Below are 18,292 nucleotides of genomic sequence, written 5' to 3'. Positions count from 1 at the left end.
CCTATGATATTGGAAACCATTTTGATCTGTATAGAATTCGGGCAATTCTGGTATAGTATCACCGTCTTTCAAGCTACCCTCATTCACAGGGGCAATATTGTCAATGTCAGTTACGAAACGCATAAACAATTCGGTTTCTCTATTCTTCGGAGGTGGCTCAAAATCAATATCGTTCTCAATATACATGGCCGCATCCAGATGAGTTTTCGTATTGAAGATACGCACTGTGTGTGCCAAGAATGGTCCGTAAATGACTGTAACATCGCTGGCAATCAAACCCGATGTGATTATAATGCGCTTGTCTTCGTATTGTTCCAGGACATCCTTTTCCGCTTCACTTTGTTCCGGGTCGGTTTTGAATAGATACGCTCCAGAATGGAATTGGGCACTACGATAGGCGGCGAATTTAATGGCGCATTGCATGGGATTTAGCAACTGTTGGTTGATGCCTTTACGTGTTATGGTCTTCAAAAAACCAGTTTTCTCATCGAATAGCAAACGCATGAAATTGTTTTCCAATTGGACATCACCTGTAAATTAAAAATGACAACAAAAATATCAATTGAAGCTTGGTTGATTTTTTGGGCCATGACTCAAGAATGGCTAGATATCTATCGACAATAATCTCTTAAAGGGCTTTAGGTTCCAAGAGTGATTTAAATTGCCTGTTTCTATCATATTTTAAGCTTTTTTAACCTTAGGTACGAGGGCGGACCCCAAAGTAGCTACCTAACAAAGATCAACCTAATAAAAAAAAACGCAACAAATTTGCGAAATTTTCTTCATCTCTTAATATATCTCCTCGCTGGATACACTTTTCCAGTTTGTCCAGCTTCTCAAATAAGCTAGAGCCAGTTTTGGAAACAGAAACCAGTAAGGAATGGCAAAAGTCGGGCGTCGCCGACTATATACTACCCTACACCTACCCTATATCTCATCTCTCATCTCTCTTATCTCTTATTCTGAACCATTCGTTTTCTAAACTCAAAAAAATTTCTTTTTTTAATTAAATTTTTACTCTTTGGGGCGTGTTTTGAGAAAAGGGCGGTGCGCCAAATACATGGTCCCACATTTGGATATCAGATTCGTATTCTACTCCCAAATACTTTTATTTGAGCCCCAATTACGATGGTCAGCAAATAATTGCTGTTTGGGGGTGTTTTGGAGAATGGGTAGACGAACAGAAAATTGGTTCCGAAAGTGGGTATCAATTTCGTGCTTTACAATACCAATACCTTCCATTTGCGCCCACATTGCCATGGTCGGTAAATATGTCCGATTTAGGGGTGTTTGGGTGGGTTTGTTCCCCAAGAACTTAGCCATGAAAATAAATCAGCGTCCAGCTCTACTCTCAAATATCACTTATTGTATTTGAACCCCATGTTGCCATTGGCCGCATTTTGGATAACAAATTCATTTTCTAATCTCAAATACTTTTCATTTAAACCCCTTTTGATATGGGCCCTAGAAACTATCAATATCGAGCTTCACCCTTTTTAAGACCCAAATTGTCATGGTGAGCAAAAATGTCCTATTTGGGGATTGCTATGGGGTTGGAACGTTCCCTAGACAGTTAGTCCCGAATGTTGATATCAGATTCGTGGTGCCTTCCCAAATCCCTTCAATTTTAGCCCCATATTTTCATAGTTGGCAAACATGCCCAGTTTGGGTGGTGTTTTGGCAATGGGGTGGCCATTCAGTGACTTGGCCCTAAAAATATATATCAAATTCGTGTTTTATTCTAAAAGACCTCTTTTTTAAGCCCCATATTGAAATGGTTAGCAAATACGACCTATTTGGCTGGTATTATGGAGGTGGGGTGGTCCCATAGACACGTTTTCCCGAATATTGATATCAGATTCGTGCTTTACTCCCAAAGACCTTTGATTTGAGCCGCATATTGGGGGGTATTTTTGGGGGAGGGGTGGTCCCCCAAACACTTGGTCCCACATTTGAATATCAGATTCATATCCTACCTTTCATTTAAGCCCCATATTGCCATGGTCGGTAAATGTGTCTGATTTAGGGGTATTTTGGGGGTTGGGATGGACCTCCAAACACTTGGTCCGACAATTGGATAACAGATTCGTTTTCTAATCTTAAATACCTTTCATTTGAGTCCCATATTGTCGTGATTGGGCTATATGTATGTATATATTGGTAGGTTTTGGGGGTGGGGCGGCCCCCCAAGATACCCCTTCCGAAATTTGCATACCAAATTTTTGTTTTAAAGTTACTATAAAAGATCACACAAAATTTCGCTTGAATCGCACCATCCAACTCCGAGATTTGGCGATTCTGAAAATAAAGGTAAGGGGGAGGGGCCGGATCCCCCTTCATATATCACAAAATGTAGTACCTTATTTTCACCACGGTTCCACCACGATTTTTACACCCTACACCACCACTGTGGTACAGGGTATTATAACTTTGTGCATTTGTTTGCAATGCTTAGAAGGAGAAGAGCTACCCCCCTCGATAAGTATACCGATCGGCTTAGAATCACTTCCCGATTCAATTTAGCTATGTCCGTCGATCCGTCTGTCTGTCCATGTATTCTTGTGCTCAAGTTACAGGTCGCATTTATTGTCCGATTGTCATGAAATTTTGGACGAGTCTCTTTTTTGGCCCAAGGACGAACGCTATTGATTTTGAAGGAAATCGGTTCAGATTTAGATATAGCTCCCATATATATCTTTCATCCGGTATGTCTTTTTAAGGCTGTAGAAGCCACAATTTTCGTCCGATCTTTACAAAATTTGGCACTGGTATTTGGTATTTCAATGGGTATCCAAATTAAAGTCTGACTAGATTTCGTGATAAGTTCTACATATAAAAAGTACTACGTGCACCAGGTGGTGTAGGGTATTATATAGTCGGCCCCACTTTTGCCTTTCTTTGCTGGTTATATATAAGATATTGAAGACTCTTATGAGTACAAGAATAGGGTCTAAAGTGCTGGTTTACTGTCGGAACGGCTCAGGTTGTCTGGATAAAGGACTCTCTGGTGGGTGCCCGTCATGGAGGGACCGATTATGTTTATGAGAGAAGATGTAAGCCTTTCTCCGGACTTGAATCTCTTCTAGATTCAGAGTACATGACTTCATCTATGAAACTCTACAGCAGACCTAAGCAGATAAACGAAATGTCTCCACTTGAAATTGCTAATTGTCCGCGACTGCTACTCCGTAGACGAAGCATTCTACTATCCGCAATCTCAACTGAGCTTCTCGCCGAGGAACACCACACAAATTGAAGCTCAGAGTTGGAACAAATTCTAGACCGTTAATAATTCGATATTCACATTTCATATTCCAGTCTAGTATTTAATTTGACATTGAAAATTTTCAGATTTTACTCTCATAGTTCATTTTCCTATCCCTATAAGTATTTGGCCAATGGATTGGCGTTTCATACATACCTGGTGGCTTGGATTTAACAACAAACTCCTCTTTACTCTGTGGCGCTTCTGTGGTACTTCCATCCAACTGATCAGTGCATTCATCACAGTATATTGTCGACATTAGGCGCTTGGCATTCACCTCATCCACAGCCACTTGATACAAAGTCAATGACAATGGATCCAACTCGGCTATGAACATAACCTCATATTGCCTACGAGATATGCGTATTCGAGCAGTGGTTGAAGCACCCATCATGTTCATGCCCATTTCATAGGGATCACTAATGTTCCACACGGGATTTATTTGCACATTCCGTAGTTCTTCGCCAGCGTTATTTAGGATTTTAACATATGGTGTGGTTGTCCTGATGGTCAGAGCCTCTATACGTTTGTGCGATAATGGATTAAAGACGACAAAATTGGCAGATTTTCCATCGGCCGATGAGGAGGTAAATTCAATGGAGAAATCACTATTAGGAGAGGAGGTAGCCAGCGGTATGGGAGTTTTCCGGGGTAGTTTACTGAAATTATCTCGTTCCAATTCACTGAGCAAGAAGTTGTGCTTCTCTGTGCCGTTTTGAATCAGCAACTCTATGGCCGACTGTTGCATTCGGACTGCGTCTTGAATACTCTCGAAGAGTCGCATTCCATAGTCTCGCATGACTGCTGCCTTCGAGGTACCTGTAATGGCATCGTGATGCTGGAACAGACCCAGATTTCTGCGGGCGTGTATCATTTTCTCATAGTTCTTTTCGAATATTTTTATGGCATTTTCATGACGCTTCTGCCGTGCCGTGTTGTAGGCCAAGGTAAATAGAATTTCGGCCACCCGCAAATTCTGCTCCAAGTCAGCACTAAGAATCTTATAGGAGGGTCGTGTGGTAAAGTAACCCGACCAGTAGGCCGGTCTACCCTCGGAGAAGATGTCCGAGTAAACAAAGAAATCTCCTTTAAATGTGGGGAATTCCGTGGATCTCTTTTTGATTTCATTGAAGTAGTCCTTTGGCGTCCCGAATGTTATATCGACATTGTAAAGACGTTTATTGGCCATTATGTGGTCGATTAGCTTTTTGTAATTGGTATACTGCTGATCCACCTCACGCTCCTTATTGTAGCGGAAATCATCACCCACCGGTATGAGGGCCACATTGTGAGGAAACAACGAAGCGGTGCGTGAGTACTGTTCCAACAAGAGCTGGGCCTTTTCCTCAACATTCTCATCGGTTATAAATTGGGCTTTTATGGAATACTCCGTATACTCGCCGGGAATTTTGCGGAAATCAAAATTCAGACATATAAATGGATGGGGACCGCAGGAACCCTTTATCGAATATATATCGAAGGGCATGTTGTGAGTTAACAAACTTCCCTTCCTTTTGCCATCTCTATCTTTGCCATGAGAGTTGTGCCAATATGGTGTCCATATGAAATCGCCTTTTTGATGCCTTGCGAACCACTGCTTCCAAGCATAGTGAATACGTTGAATTATGGCCCCTTCAAAATTACTGCCCGACAATAAATAAGGTACCGTGCTGCCATGACCAAAGGGATCAATAGACCAACCAGTGGTGGGGGTAACGTTAAGATTATTCTTCAGCCATTGATGACCTTCGATCAGTTGATCCAACATTGCATAGAGATGGACATTTGCCTCATCTGTCATTACCCAGCCGCCGGTGGTAATTTCCAATCTGCCCGAATTGATGAGTCTTCGTAGGGCGCGTTGTTTTGTGGGGTGTGCCTGGTCCCACCACAACTGCAAGAAACTTATCTCTGACCATATGAAGGTCATATCGGTATACTCCTGCATTTTTGTGACCATTAGATTTAAAATCTGCCTTGAATCGCTCTGGAAGTAATTGAGGAAAGTCTTAAGCCAGCCGGGGTCATTGTGCGAATGTGGAACTACAAAAACCTGAGGGGAAATGTAAAAACGAATTAAGTAGAACACCATTGAATTCGATGTCAGCTTTCTGTGTTTGCTCACCTTAAGTGGCGGCCTTTGTTTGTCCTTTTTCTGATTCTCAAATCGCTCCTCGAATCCCCTGTCCCAATACTCCTTGGTGCGAACCCATTCAGGCTATTGCAAGAACAGAAGAATAAAAATCAACATTAAAATTCTTCAAATAAGCAAAAGCATGTACAAACAAACAAGTGGAACAATGCCTTTCCGTATCATTTGCTCGGCCGGTCATTGTTTGCCCTGTCGTTTCGCCTTACCTGAAAATCAAATTTAGCATACTCCTCTTGGGCTGTTATGTTCGTATCACTCTCATCTAAAGTATAACATTTATCGCCCCATTGAGCATTACTGACATACACACTGCTGCCGAAGGAATCCCCACCATCCACATGCACATTTTCCACATCCACATTGCCCTGATGCAGCAGCGATGCTCCATTGACTGCAGATTTTCCTATCGACTGATGTTGTTGCTTCAGAGATGATGGGCCAATTTCGTCATCGTTGTTTGTTCCATGCCTTGCTTTGCCGTTGTAAGAGCGAAGCTGTTGTTGGTGCACCAAATTGGCCTGCTGTTGGCCAGCTACTGCTGCGCCACCACCACCACTGGTGAATAAACTCACAATGGGTTGCTGCTCCTTGGGCTGTATCGATGGCTGCCCCATAGAAATGTAGTAGAGGCATAGCAAAATGGTAATAAAAGCCGATAACAGGCCAATACAACGTGCTGAGCCACGTCTGAAAATCTTGAATGTCATGCTGAGTGGAGGAGCTTTAGTCCCCTTTTTTTGTTTTGTTTCGCTTCGTTATTGCCTTCCTTCGTTCGATCGATCGACCTCCGGTTTTTGCCTTTAGCGTAAGGATTAAATTCGTTCTTGTGCCTTTGCTTGGCTGCTGGAGTAGTGTTGGTGGTTGTCTATTTTGTTGCTTCTTCGAGATTCTTCGTCAAATATTCGATTTTGTTGTTATTTTTTGGCCAAACATGCATGTGTTTGAGTGAACATACGTTCGTACATCCAATGTACGCTTGTCAGGTTATGGGTATTATTCTCTTGTGGTGTGTACTTGGGGCCCTTTCTCAGTGGATTTGCCACCACTATTAACTGCAGCGCAGCAGATGAACTTGCTGCTCCGAAAGGGCTGTAGTATGTCAATCTTAAAACTAATTTAGCTCCCTGTCAGCCATATTCGCATGTCCACCATGATCCGCCGCGGTTGCAGCAAAAACAATTTGATTGGGGTCTAAGAATTCGCCTCCCCGGTTCCTTGTGGTTAGTTTTGTCTTTCTTTTGCTTTTTTTATGGCCGTCGTTCGTTGTCGTTGTTGTCGGTCAGCTACCGTGGGCGCATCTTTAGAAGTTGTCTGATTGCGGTACCATCTAAATCAAAAGCAATGGAGGGCAACAAAAATAAGAAATCATTAAAAGTAATTCCGATTTTTTTTGCATCAATTTTGGGCAAACCACAATCCGTCTTGTTTGCGGAAGCCACAAAAAATACCATGGATCGTTCTTACAAAAAAAAACCTATGTATCGTTCTCTTATAATTGAAAACAACTTTTGTTTTTTTTTTGGATGGTTTCTCATAATAGTGAAGAATGATTTAATCGCCAGTTGGTGTCAGCAGAACTTCACTTGGCTTTTTGTTGTATTAGCCGATTTCTGCGTTTCTTTATTTGATTAAAATACGTCTTTGTACAAAGGTGACCATCTCGGTTAATCCCAGCCCCAAGTAATCGGTCATAAACATTATTCAAGAGACTTGGGTTAGGTTAAAAAGAGGATGCAGATATTAATCCGCCCCATGCCACTATGGACATACCTGAGCCAGCAATCGGCTTGTTGTGCGCTCTAAAAACTATAAAGTAACCACTAAAAAGAAAATTTTAAGTTAGGAATTCCGTGCTACTTACAAAATCCTTAATTGTTTTCAATCCACCACTCCCCCAAGTTGGTTCATGTCTGGTGTTGTGTCTCCACCTAAGTGCCGGTATCTGTTGGGCGCTAAAGCCGGGCAATGACAAAGGAAATGCTCCAACGTCTCATTTTCTTCCCCGCATGCCCTACACATGCTGTCACTTAACGCACCGATTTTACATAAGTGAACTCGTAGTCCTGTGTCCCGTTCTGATACCAATAGCCATGCTGATCTCATTCTTGCTTCCTTTCAGTAATAGCCTCTTCTTCTTACGATCTGGATGCCCCCATAGGATTTTCGCCGTCATACCGACCGTTTCGCTGTTCCACAATGTTGCATGCGCATTCGTCGCCCACTCCCTTACCTCGCACTGCGTCGACCCGAAAGGCTTTGGGTTAACCAAGTTTATTGACGGCAGTCCTCTGGCCTTCACCCCCAAATCGTCTGCCCTTTCATTTCCCCTTACTCCGGCACACAACGGATGCGGATTTTGCCATCCTTAGAGAATGCGTTAATCTCTTATCTTACACTGCAAGATTGTTCGTGACCTTACCGTCCTGATTGTTATTGCCCTTGTGGCAATTTTACTGTCGGTAAAGATGTTCACACTCGACGTGCTCGCGTTAGCACCACACCACTTCATGCGTTTCGTGATCGCCTGGATCTCCGCCTGCAGGACCGTATTATGGTCAGGCAGTCTAAAACAGATCTCAGTCCCTGGATTCTCAATGTAAACCCCCAGGCCTACTCTGCTTTGATCCGTCCGTGTAACATGATCTTCCAGATGGCAATAACTAGGGTTCCTTCAATCCAAGACTGTGCCTCTGGCAGCAGTGCCTCGCACTCGACTTCAAGGTTCATCTCAGGCCCGATCCGATCGCAAACCTCTTCCCTTCCTTCCAGGTTTCCTATCGTCGCCTCGACTATACCGCGATGGTATGAGCTGCTCCCATCCTCAATCCATTCTTCCATCGCCTTAAGTCTCATAGCCGCAGTGGCTGCCTCACACTTAATCTGTATGTTAATGGGTCGGATATCTAGAATAGTCTCCAGTGCCCTAGTGGGCGGGGTCCTCATCGCTCCGCCTATGCCAAGACAACATGTTCTCTGAACCTGTTGTATGGTCCTTATGTTGCTATTTTTCTCCATAGCAGTCCACCAAACTACTGAGTAAATATTGGTCTAATCACGCTCCTCTAGAGCCCGTGGACTATCCTAGGATTCAGGCCCCGTTTTGGGCCTTATGTCCTTATGTTGCCATTTTTCTCCATAGCAGTCCACCAAACTACTGAGTAAATATTGGTCTAATCACGCTCCTCTAGAGCCCGTGGACTATCCTAGGATTCAGGCCCCATTTCGAGCCTACCGCTCGTCTACATAGTGCCAAACATCTGTGAGCCTTCTCAGTACGCTCCTGAATGTGACACTTCCAATTCAGTTTCCTGTCCAAGATCACACCTAAGTATTTGACCTTGTCAGATATCGAAATCGTCTTATTGAGGAAGCGTGGTGCGTTTAATTGGCCCACCTTCGTCTTCCTCGTGAACAGGCATTTTTCAGTCTTAACATCTGGGTTAACATTGAGACCTCTGGGTCTAGCCCAGTCATATGCCATATGCCAGACCCTTTCGGTTCTTTTGCATAGCTTGTTCGGATCCTTACCCCTTAGAAGTATTATAACATCGTCTGCGTAGCAGACGGGTTCAAATCCCTTCTCACGTCAGCATCCGTAATAGGTTATTTATGGTGGTCACCCATAGGAGTGGCAATAAAATGTCCCCCAGTGGCGTGCCCTGTGCCACTTTCTCCCTTATATTTATGCCATGGGACACACAATTTATCCAACTGTTCCTTAGCATAGGGTATATCCACCCGGTACTGGTCTAAGGATTGGATCAGTGTGTCTGTCCGCACATTGTTTAAAGCCCCCTCGATGTCAATGCATACCGCCAGTCTGTACGTTTTGGCATCGAAGGATTCCTGTATTTTATGCACCACCTCGTACAGGGCAGTCTCCACCAACCTTCCCTTGACATAGGCATGCTGTTTGTATTTGAGCAGTTCGCCGGATGTCATACTCTTTATCATGGTGTCCCCAATACGTTCCATGGTTTTGAGTAGAAAGGACGTAAGGCTTATGGGTCTGTAGGCCTTTGGTGTCGCATAACTTGCCTTGCCGGGCTTGGGTATAAACACCACCCTTGCCTCTTGCCAGGCTTTCGGAGTATATGCAAGTCCTTGGCACGCCGTGAATATTTTGGCCAGACGAGGCGCCAGATAGTCTGCTTGTTTCTGTAGTAATGCCGGAAATATTCCATCAGGTTCGGGTGATTTAAATGGTTTGAAGCTCCTCAAGGATTTCTTCACCATAAATTCTGTTATTATAGACCTTCGATCAACGTCATTATTCCAAGATTCCGGTGACTCCTTGAGTCCCTTTTATCAAGAACCTCAACATGTCCTCCGTTATCTCTGCTCTCAGTCCCATGTCGTCTACTAAAGTTTCAGTTTAGACATGGGTTTTAATATACTTAAAGCAATATTTGCTTCCTTTTGAAATTTTTAGAATGAACCGAAAACTTTGAGAATTTTCCAAACCACTCCGATTGCCTGCTACTTTTTGGTCTTTGAAGAAATTATTTCTGACTAGACTATTCTCCGGAGAAGCGATACCTCTTTCTGTTCACAAAAGTCAAAACTTGTCAAATGGAGTTTAGTTTTGAGATTGGCGTAGTAACGTAGCAATTGCATTTCTTACTGATGCTGCTATGTACCTGGAATATGTCATATAATTGCTTTCCTAAGGCCTAGAAACGTAAGCACCTACTTGGATACATTCGGATGACACATGACAAATCTTTAAATGCAATTGATTTAAAACACTGATTACGCACCCTCAAAATTACTATCCATAAGTAGCTATATACCAAAGTGTCAAACAAAATCCACTGAACTGAAAAGTAACAAAAGCTACTAGCAGCATGACCATCAATTCGGTGGGCATCACCCATTTTAAATAGTTTAAACGCTTGCCTTTCAACTCTTTACCTAATGACCGGAAAGATAGCAGCAACCAATAATTGCACAAAAGAGCACGCCCAGGCACACCGAGTACAAGCACCATTAATATGAATATCTTCCAAACAATTAAGTCTTCCATATGAACCGGCGACACCAGTGAACGTTTATCATGTATCCAGAGAGTGTGCGTTCTACGGTATTGGGTTATAAAGCCAGAGAAGCATTAGAGTTATGCAATTTTTTAAAAACAATGAAATTTTGTCAATTGCGCTAAAACTTCAAAACCTAGTGCAGAAAGTAATTTATTATTAAAAAAAAATCAAATCCCAATGCAGTATAGCCGGTATAGAGTGCACTTATTACTGCAAAGCCGGTTCGCACTTATCCGAAAGTAGGGTTTTACAAACCGGTTTATTAGGGTGCATATACATAGTAGCCAGTTTTATAACTATTGCCGTGGTCGGATGTCTTTTCGACCAAATCTATTCGCATAGTTCAAAGTGGGTTTAGCCAAAAACCAAAAAATTGATGTTTATCCGAAAGAGGCGTTCACTTAAAAGACTCTATCGGCTATATCTTCTTATATACAAAAATTATTTTTTTTTTGTCGGTTTGTTCCTATAGACTCAAAAACGGCTGAACCAATTACCTTGAAATTCTCACATATTGTGTAGGTTGGTCTGGAAGGAAACAATGGCTATACAATTTTTTGATATCGGGAGGGGGGGCGGACCCTCCCCCTTACCCCAAAAGTACTACTCAAAAATAAAAGTGAACCGATCGGGACAATATGTGATTATAATGAAAGGTATTCAAGAGCAGAGTACGAATTTCATAATAAAAGTTGGGACCTGGGGGGCCGCCCCAGCCCCAAAACCCCTTAAAATAGGTTTATTTGACGACCATGACAATATGGGACTCTAATGAAAGGTGTTGGGGAGTAGATTACGAATATGTTCGGGAAGAAGGAATACGCTTTAGAATTTATTGATATCGAAAGGGGGCGGACCCTCCACCGTTACCCCAAAAACACCACCCAAAATCAAAAGTGGACAATAAGGACATTGTGGGTACCAAATGAAAAGTGTGCGGGTGTAGATAACGAATCTGCCAAACAAATTCATGTCGAAGTATAGGGGGTCACCCCATCCTCCCAAAAACGCCCAAAATGGTAAACTTTAGCCCATCACGGCTATATGGGATTCGGTTTGTTCGCTCCGTATAGACTCAAAAACGGCAGAACCGATTTTCTGGAAATGTCCGCATGTTGTGTAGGATGGTCTGGAAGGAAACATAGGCTATACAATTTTTCGATATATGAAGGGGGACGGACCCCCCCCCACTGCTTACACCAAAAACACCACCCAAAATCAAAAGTGGACCGATCGCGACAATAAAGGTATCACGGTAATTGGAGAGAGTAGAATACGAATATGGTATGAAAATTTGAGTCTAAGCAACCATCGTGCCACCCCAAACCCAAAACTCCCTCAAACAGACATATTGGACGTTCATATCAATATGGGGCTCAAACGAAAGGTATTAGGGATTAGATTTCGAATCTGGTATACAAAATCAGATCGAAGTATGGGGGGTCACCCCACACCCCAAAAACGCCCCCAATGGGCATAAGACCCATGATGACTATAGGTTTGTATGAAAGGAAACATAGGCTATATAATTTTTAGATATCGCATGGGGGCCAAGTGTCTGAGCCTTTAAAGTAAATATACGGAGGCCACTGTAGCGCAGAGGTTAGCATGTCCGCCTATGACGCTGAACGCCTGGGTTCGAATCTTGGCGAGAACATCATGAACTTTTTCAGCAGTGGTTATTCCCTCCTAATGCTGGCGACATTTGGGAGGTACTGTCCTATTTGGTATGGCAGCCAGTAAAAACTTCTGCACGAAGAGGTGTTACACTGCGCACGCCCTTCGGACGGTAGCTCTGATTGTTATTGATCGAGTCATTTTTTCCATTACCATTTTGCTAAGAAAATCATGTTATAATATTGTGCCCAATTACTGTAGTTCGAAGCTACCAACAAAATAACAACATGTCATGTTGTTGATTTTTAGATGTTAAATTCCTACAACTAAATTATATCGTGCATATATCAAATGGAAATGTTGATACATTTCCAAAAGCATGCACAGTACAGATAAATTGGGCTGGACGCAACCTGTGCTAGTCGATTAAATTTATTTTTTTCGTGACAAAAATAACAATAACCAAGGCAGCGACAAACGGCTGGGGTTGCACAGCAGTGTAATTTTCAATTTTACACGCAATCGATTGTTTGTGGAATAAGCGCATTATTGACCAACCAAGCAAACAAACATTGAGTACCATGAGAGAGAGAGAGAGAGAAAAACTTGTAAGGGCCCCATAAGTACTTCAGTTTTTGTCACATGTTCTATTCTGGCAACGATTTATGCAGGCAATTATGATGTGGAATTAACGTGTATTTGCTCTGCGATTACAAGAGCTAATACAGTGAAGGCGGCCTATTTGAAACTGGCATCTTGTGGTATTTAGCTATTGTTCGGTAAAGGTTTCTTTAAGCATAGCCGTAATCTTTGTGCGAAATTTTATTTAAATGGGAAGAAAAACGGACCGAATGCCCGCCTTTGCCGCGGAACGCCTGGTTTCGAATCCTGGCGAGAACGTCAGAAACAATTTCAGCTGTGGTTATCCCCTCCTAATGCTGGCGACATTTATGAGGTACTATGCCATGTAAAAACTTCTTCCAAAAGAGTTGTCGCACTGCAGCATTTAAATAAATCCAATTTGAATAAAATAAAAAATTCTTAAGTAATGAGGGAATGTTTTACTGAAGTAATGGGGGATGCTCATAGTCATCCAGGCCGATACGGGATGACTATGAGCACCACACAGGCTGGAACTTTGAGCTCCGACTTGTGTGGTGCCCATCGTTATCACGGGAACCTTAGCTGAAAGCTACCGGGCGCGTCCACAGGTTGCGGATGGTGGAAAGCTCCGTTTTTATGCCGAGTAGCTGCAAATGCGGCCGCGGGCAGTCTGCGATTTTCGAGAGGAGAGTCTCAGTGAGGAGTCAGGTGGCACTGGCTCTTAATTAAATACTGAGTGCCAATGATACTCGAGATAACAAGGCGAGTTATTGGCGCCTTCAAATAACCAATGGCCAATATCAGCGTCTGTTCCCAGGTTAGGGGCGGCTGACGGCGAGCGTCGGATCTTGGAGCAAGCGGCTCGCTACAACGAGGGATACATGCAATCCCACAAACCCATGCGGTTGGGGCGCTGGGCCAGTAACCCGCCCCCGGAAAACATAGAAAAATTTGGGAACCACAACTTTGAGATAGTCAGTAACTTTATCTACCTCGGCACCTCCGTAACCGAAACGAATGACACCAGTTTTGAAATAAATCGAAGAATAATACTGGCAAACAGATGCTACTTAGGACTAAGTAAGCAGTTTAGAAACAAGGTCGCCTCTCGACAGACGAAGACTACACTTTACAATACACTGATACTACCCGTGCTGTTATATGGTTCTGAAGCATGGGTACTTGTGAGAGCAGATGAGGCAGTGCTTGGAGTATTTGAGAGAAAGATTCTTCGTAAAATATATGGACCAGTTTGCGTTAACGGAGAATATAGGCGACGCATGAACCACGAGCTGTATGACGACGATACCATAGTTACACGCATCAAAATAAAACGGCGGCGTTGGCTAGGTCATGTTGTCAGAATTGATGAAGAAGCTCCAGCAAAGAAATCTTTTGAAGGCAAACACGGTAGTACACGCAAACCGTGAAGACCAAAAGCCCGATGGAAAGATCAAGTTGTGGGAGACACCTCGTAACTTGGTGTCAGAGATTTTAGAATGCGCGCAGAAGATCGAGGCGCTTGGAACGCTATTCTACGATCGGCTAGTGGAAGAAATATTCTGTCATAGCCAATTAAAGTAAAGTAAGTAATGAGGGAATGTTTTACTGAATCAAATCAGCAAGTTTGTTTGCTTCAATATTTATTATCTAAAAAAAGTTATCATGAAAAAATTCCAATAAAAGCGAATATAGTACCACCCTTCACATAGGTACTATGGTAATTCACCATAATCTCTCATGACACTCTAATAAAATGCATCTGCAAAAGAAATCAAAACAGCAACGGACCATAAAAAAGTTTTTTCTTCGACTTTTTAAAGACCATGCAATTGTATTTGTTTCAATGTTGGATAAAAAAAAAATTAAAATTCTGCGTTGAACCAAATTTTGTGGAGCAGTTACGATAGGTGCAGACATAATGTGTACGATGTGTTGAACTGCTGTTCATGGCAAGCGCCTGTAATGAAATAACAGCATAATTAATGTTGCCTCTACACGAATACACCGCATGCATACAAAAATAACACCACAACAAAAATACTTGCGGTGTTGTGGTTGCCGATTTGCTCCTGCACTTTCTCATTACATTGAAATGAAAAATGATTTTTTAAGCACATGTCTCTTGGTGGAGAGCCAGAGATGGGAAGAGGCGAGCTAAGAAAGTAAGCTCTGTATAATTACCACTCTTTAACTTGTTAGGCATACAATTTCATATATGCTCTTCATTTTTGTCATCCCCGCCAACTCACACGATAATGCTCACCACCCACAACATATTTACCTACATTAGTGCATACAACAGTGAATAGTATGGTTACATACAACTAAATTGTTGAGTGCCAACAGCAACAACAAAGCTGTTACAGCTATGCATTTTGGTAAACAAAACAACAACAAACCCATTTCACTGAGGCTGCAGCAGCAGCTGTCATTGTTTACTGTGATAATGATGGGGAACTTTTTTTATTGGTCCCATAGTAGCACCACAAACATCAGCATTTATGTGTTTGGCAAATATTTATTCATGAACACGTGCTTGCTGCTGCTAAGCCAAAAGCAAATGTAATTGATCTGTCTTTTTATTGTTTCCGCAAAGGAATGTTTCAAATCATTAAAATGACCAACATAGTAGGAATATACAACAAAAAATAGGTGGACCTACGAAAATAGTATATCGCTTGACAAACTGTTTAACAATATGAGTGCCTTTATCTAAATCCTATCTTTATTGGTCTACGAATTTAAGTTTGGATGTAAGATGTACTCCATTCTTAAAATACCTTATTTCAGCCCGATATTCTCATGATGTCTGATTAAGGGGTGTTTTCGGGGGTGAGGTAAAAAATATAGAAAATATCAGCATCGTGCTCTTCTCTCAAATACCATTTGAGGTATGGGCCTTAAAAACTAGCTCCACTGTCTTGAAGACCCAAATTGTCTTGGTAAGCAAAAACGTACTACTTGGGGGTTGTTATGGTGGTGGGTCGTCCCCTAAACAGTTTGTCCCGAATGTTGATCTCAGATTCATGGTCTACTCCCAAATACCCTTCATTTTAGCTCCATTTTTATATAGTCGGCAAACATGCCTGGTTTGAGGGGTGTTTTGGGAGATGGGGCAGCGACTCAGTGACTTGGCTTTTAAATATGTATCAGATTCGTGTTCTACTCTAAAATACCTCTTTTTTGAACCTCATATTGCAATGGTCAGCAAATACTTCCTATTTGGGTGGTGTTATGGGAGTGGGGCGGCCCCATAGACACTTTTCCCGAACATTAATATCAGATTCGTGCTTTACTTCCAATGACCATTCATTTGAGTCCCATATTGCTATAGTCGTAATTTTGTCCTCTTTTGGGGTAGGTTCTCGGGCGGCCCCCCAAACACTTGGTCCCACATCTGGATATCAGATTCGTATTCTACACTCAAATTACTTTTATTTAAGACCCATAATGACATGGTCAGTAAATAAGTCCTGTTTGGGGAGTGTTTTGGGAAAGGGGTGGACCCCCAGAAACTTTATCCTAAATTTGGATATCCGATTCATATTTTACTCGCAAATACCTTTCATTTGAGTCCCATATTGCCATGGTCGCTAAATATGACACAATTTAGGGGTGTTTGGGGGTGGTCCCCCAAAAATCTTGTAAAAATCTGCAGTTTGAGAACGGATAGAGAGTTCATGGTATTATATGCAAAATTTCAAGGCCGTAATTCGTCCGGGCACCTCTCAGCAAGCCACTAAAATTGGTCACCTCGACATTTCGAAAATTTTGTTCGGACTACCAAATTGTAATTTGCTGGAAAGTAGTCAAAAATCCCTACAAAAAAGTCCGTTGAGGTCTACTGTACCTCTTTTGGTCTAGAGGTTTTACGACTTTTAATTTTTGCCGAAAAAGGCTTCCTAAACATTTTTTGGACCAAACACCTCCGCAGTTAATTTACTAAAGAATGTCGATTTTAAAACCATTTTTATTTTCAGAAAATTCAAAATCGTACCACAAATGAAGATTTGATTAGGGGCTTGCGTATAATCTCGTTAACACCTCTGCTATAAACATTCAAAATATTAAAGATTAATTTTATCCATTCTCAAACGGCACTGTTTACTGTTTTTCGGTTCAATCCCACTGTACCATTTTTAAGCCACACATCAAACTACGCTTTGTATTTTTGACCCTTACTTAATGTAGTAAACAACGTAGCGACACACACAGATCCATTTTATGTCCCTTGCAAATGTTTTTAAACTCTTTAACAATATCCATTATCAAAAAGATACCGTTAAAATGCATCACACAATTACAATATGTGTACGTATGCATGAGCAAAACACACCCCTTCATGTTTAATAGTCAATTAACGGAAGAATACACTACAACAAAAAGAGAGCGATTACGGAACATAAACACTCGTTTCTCATTGTTAATTTTGGCGGATGTCCATCATAGTGGCGAATAATGTCAAATGAAATAAAAAATAAAAACAAAAGTTTTAACTTTTACCTCATTAGCATTAAAATGTTTACACCTCAACGAAAATATGTACTGACATAACGCTGGGCAGACAATTCATTCATCTATTCATTCATATGTTAAACAGAGTGATGTTCAAAAGTTGATATACATGTGTGTAAATTTCCACATACAAGTATTGGCGTGAGGAGGTAAAATTGGATAATCGTCATAGGCCTTCCTGAAAGCACATTATGAAAAATTATGTATGTGAGTTAAGTATAAAATGTTTAAACAAAAAACATTTTTTTAATTGAAAACAAAAGCATAACGTTGTGAGAGATTGAACCTGGATCGAAAAAGTGTTCTTTCGCTTTGGAACACTGATGTTGCACTTATACGATTCTGTTTTACATGCTATGTCTTAAGTTTTTGGGCTCATAATCTTCTCTATCTGATTTCGAGAGTTAACTGAGAGTACAAATTTAACAATCCATACAATTACGTACATCTAAACAATATGATACATCATTCATTTACCCACTAAGATAATTTGACTTGTTTATGCCAAATTTAAAAAAAAAAATATTATAGTTTAATATCAATGTTTGCATAGTTTTGCTCCTAACTGTTAGCCCTACATATATGGCTTGCTTAAGTAGACACTCGAAAATGAAATGAACCGTTACCAAACACTTTCTCAATCACTACGGCTATGTGAATGATTTTATCGATTGCAAATAGATTTCTTGTCTCTCTGCGTTTGATGGCCACCGATAGGTTAGTCAAGTGCTAAAGAGAATAAATGAAAATTGAAAAAAGAAATTAGCATTTCGCTTTAGGTCAAGTACGTAAGTTCTTTGCTTCAGCTAAATCAAAATAGCAAAAACACGACAACAAAGACAATAAAATGCACGCTATGGCCTTAGTCGGTAGTTTAGAGGTCTCTAAAGCGAATGAACAGACTTTCTACTTTTGTTGACCGACCATCATGCAACTCACTCTTCTGCTTATGGGCCTTATCGTTCACCATTGTTAATGCTTAAAAAACACTAAGAGGTATGTATGTGTATGGTAATTGCGTTTAAAATGCTGAGATTTTTTTACTAAATATATATGGTAGATGGAGTCAGAAGATATATATACATATGTTCCATGTTC

At 41.4% G+C, this 18,292-nt stretch overlaps 1 protein-coding gene across 2 annotated transcripts in view; it reads right to left on the bottom strand.

Moving 5' to 3' along the window:
• The window catches only part of LOC106095616 (alpha-mannosidase 2), a 62,616-nt gene that overhangs the window by 4,761 nt on the left and 39,563 nt on the right, over nt 1-18,292 (bottom strand). Inside the window, exons 2-6 of one of the 2 annotated variants that reach the window (XM_013262861.2) lie at nt 17,183-17,372; nt 5,624-6,744; nt 5,391-5,483; nt 3,422-5,318; nt 2-530 (exon numbers count right to left, since the gene is read on the bottom strand). In XM_013262861.2, coding sequence (XP_013118315.2) covers nt 2-530; nt 3,422-5,318; nt 5,391-5,483; nt 5,624-6,124 — 3,020 coding nt within the window. In that variant the 5' untranslated portion in view covers nt 6,125-6,744; nt 17,183-17,372. The remainder of the gene's footprint in view (nt 1; nt 531-3,421; nt 5,319-5,390; nt 5,484-5,623; nt 6,745-17,182; nt 17,373-18,292) is intronic. The other variant, XM_013262860.2, reaches the window with a different exon arrangement.

This window comes from Stomoxys calcitrans, chromosome 2 (genome assembly GCF_963082655.1).
Source record: "Stomoxys calcitrans chromosome 2, idStoCalc2.1, whole genome shotgun sequence".
In the NCBI taxonomy this organism is placed as follows: Eukaryota; Metazoa; Arthropoda; class Insecta; order Diptera; family Muscidae; genus Stomoxys; species Stomoxys calcitrans.
Note: the sequence above shows the minus strand (reverse complement) of the source record. Positions and strands in the feature narration are given on the sequence as shown.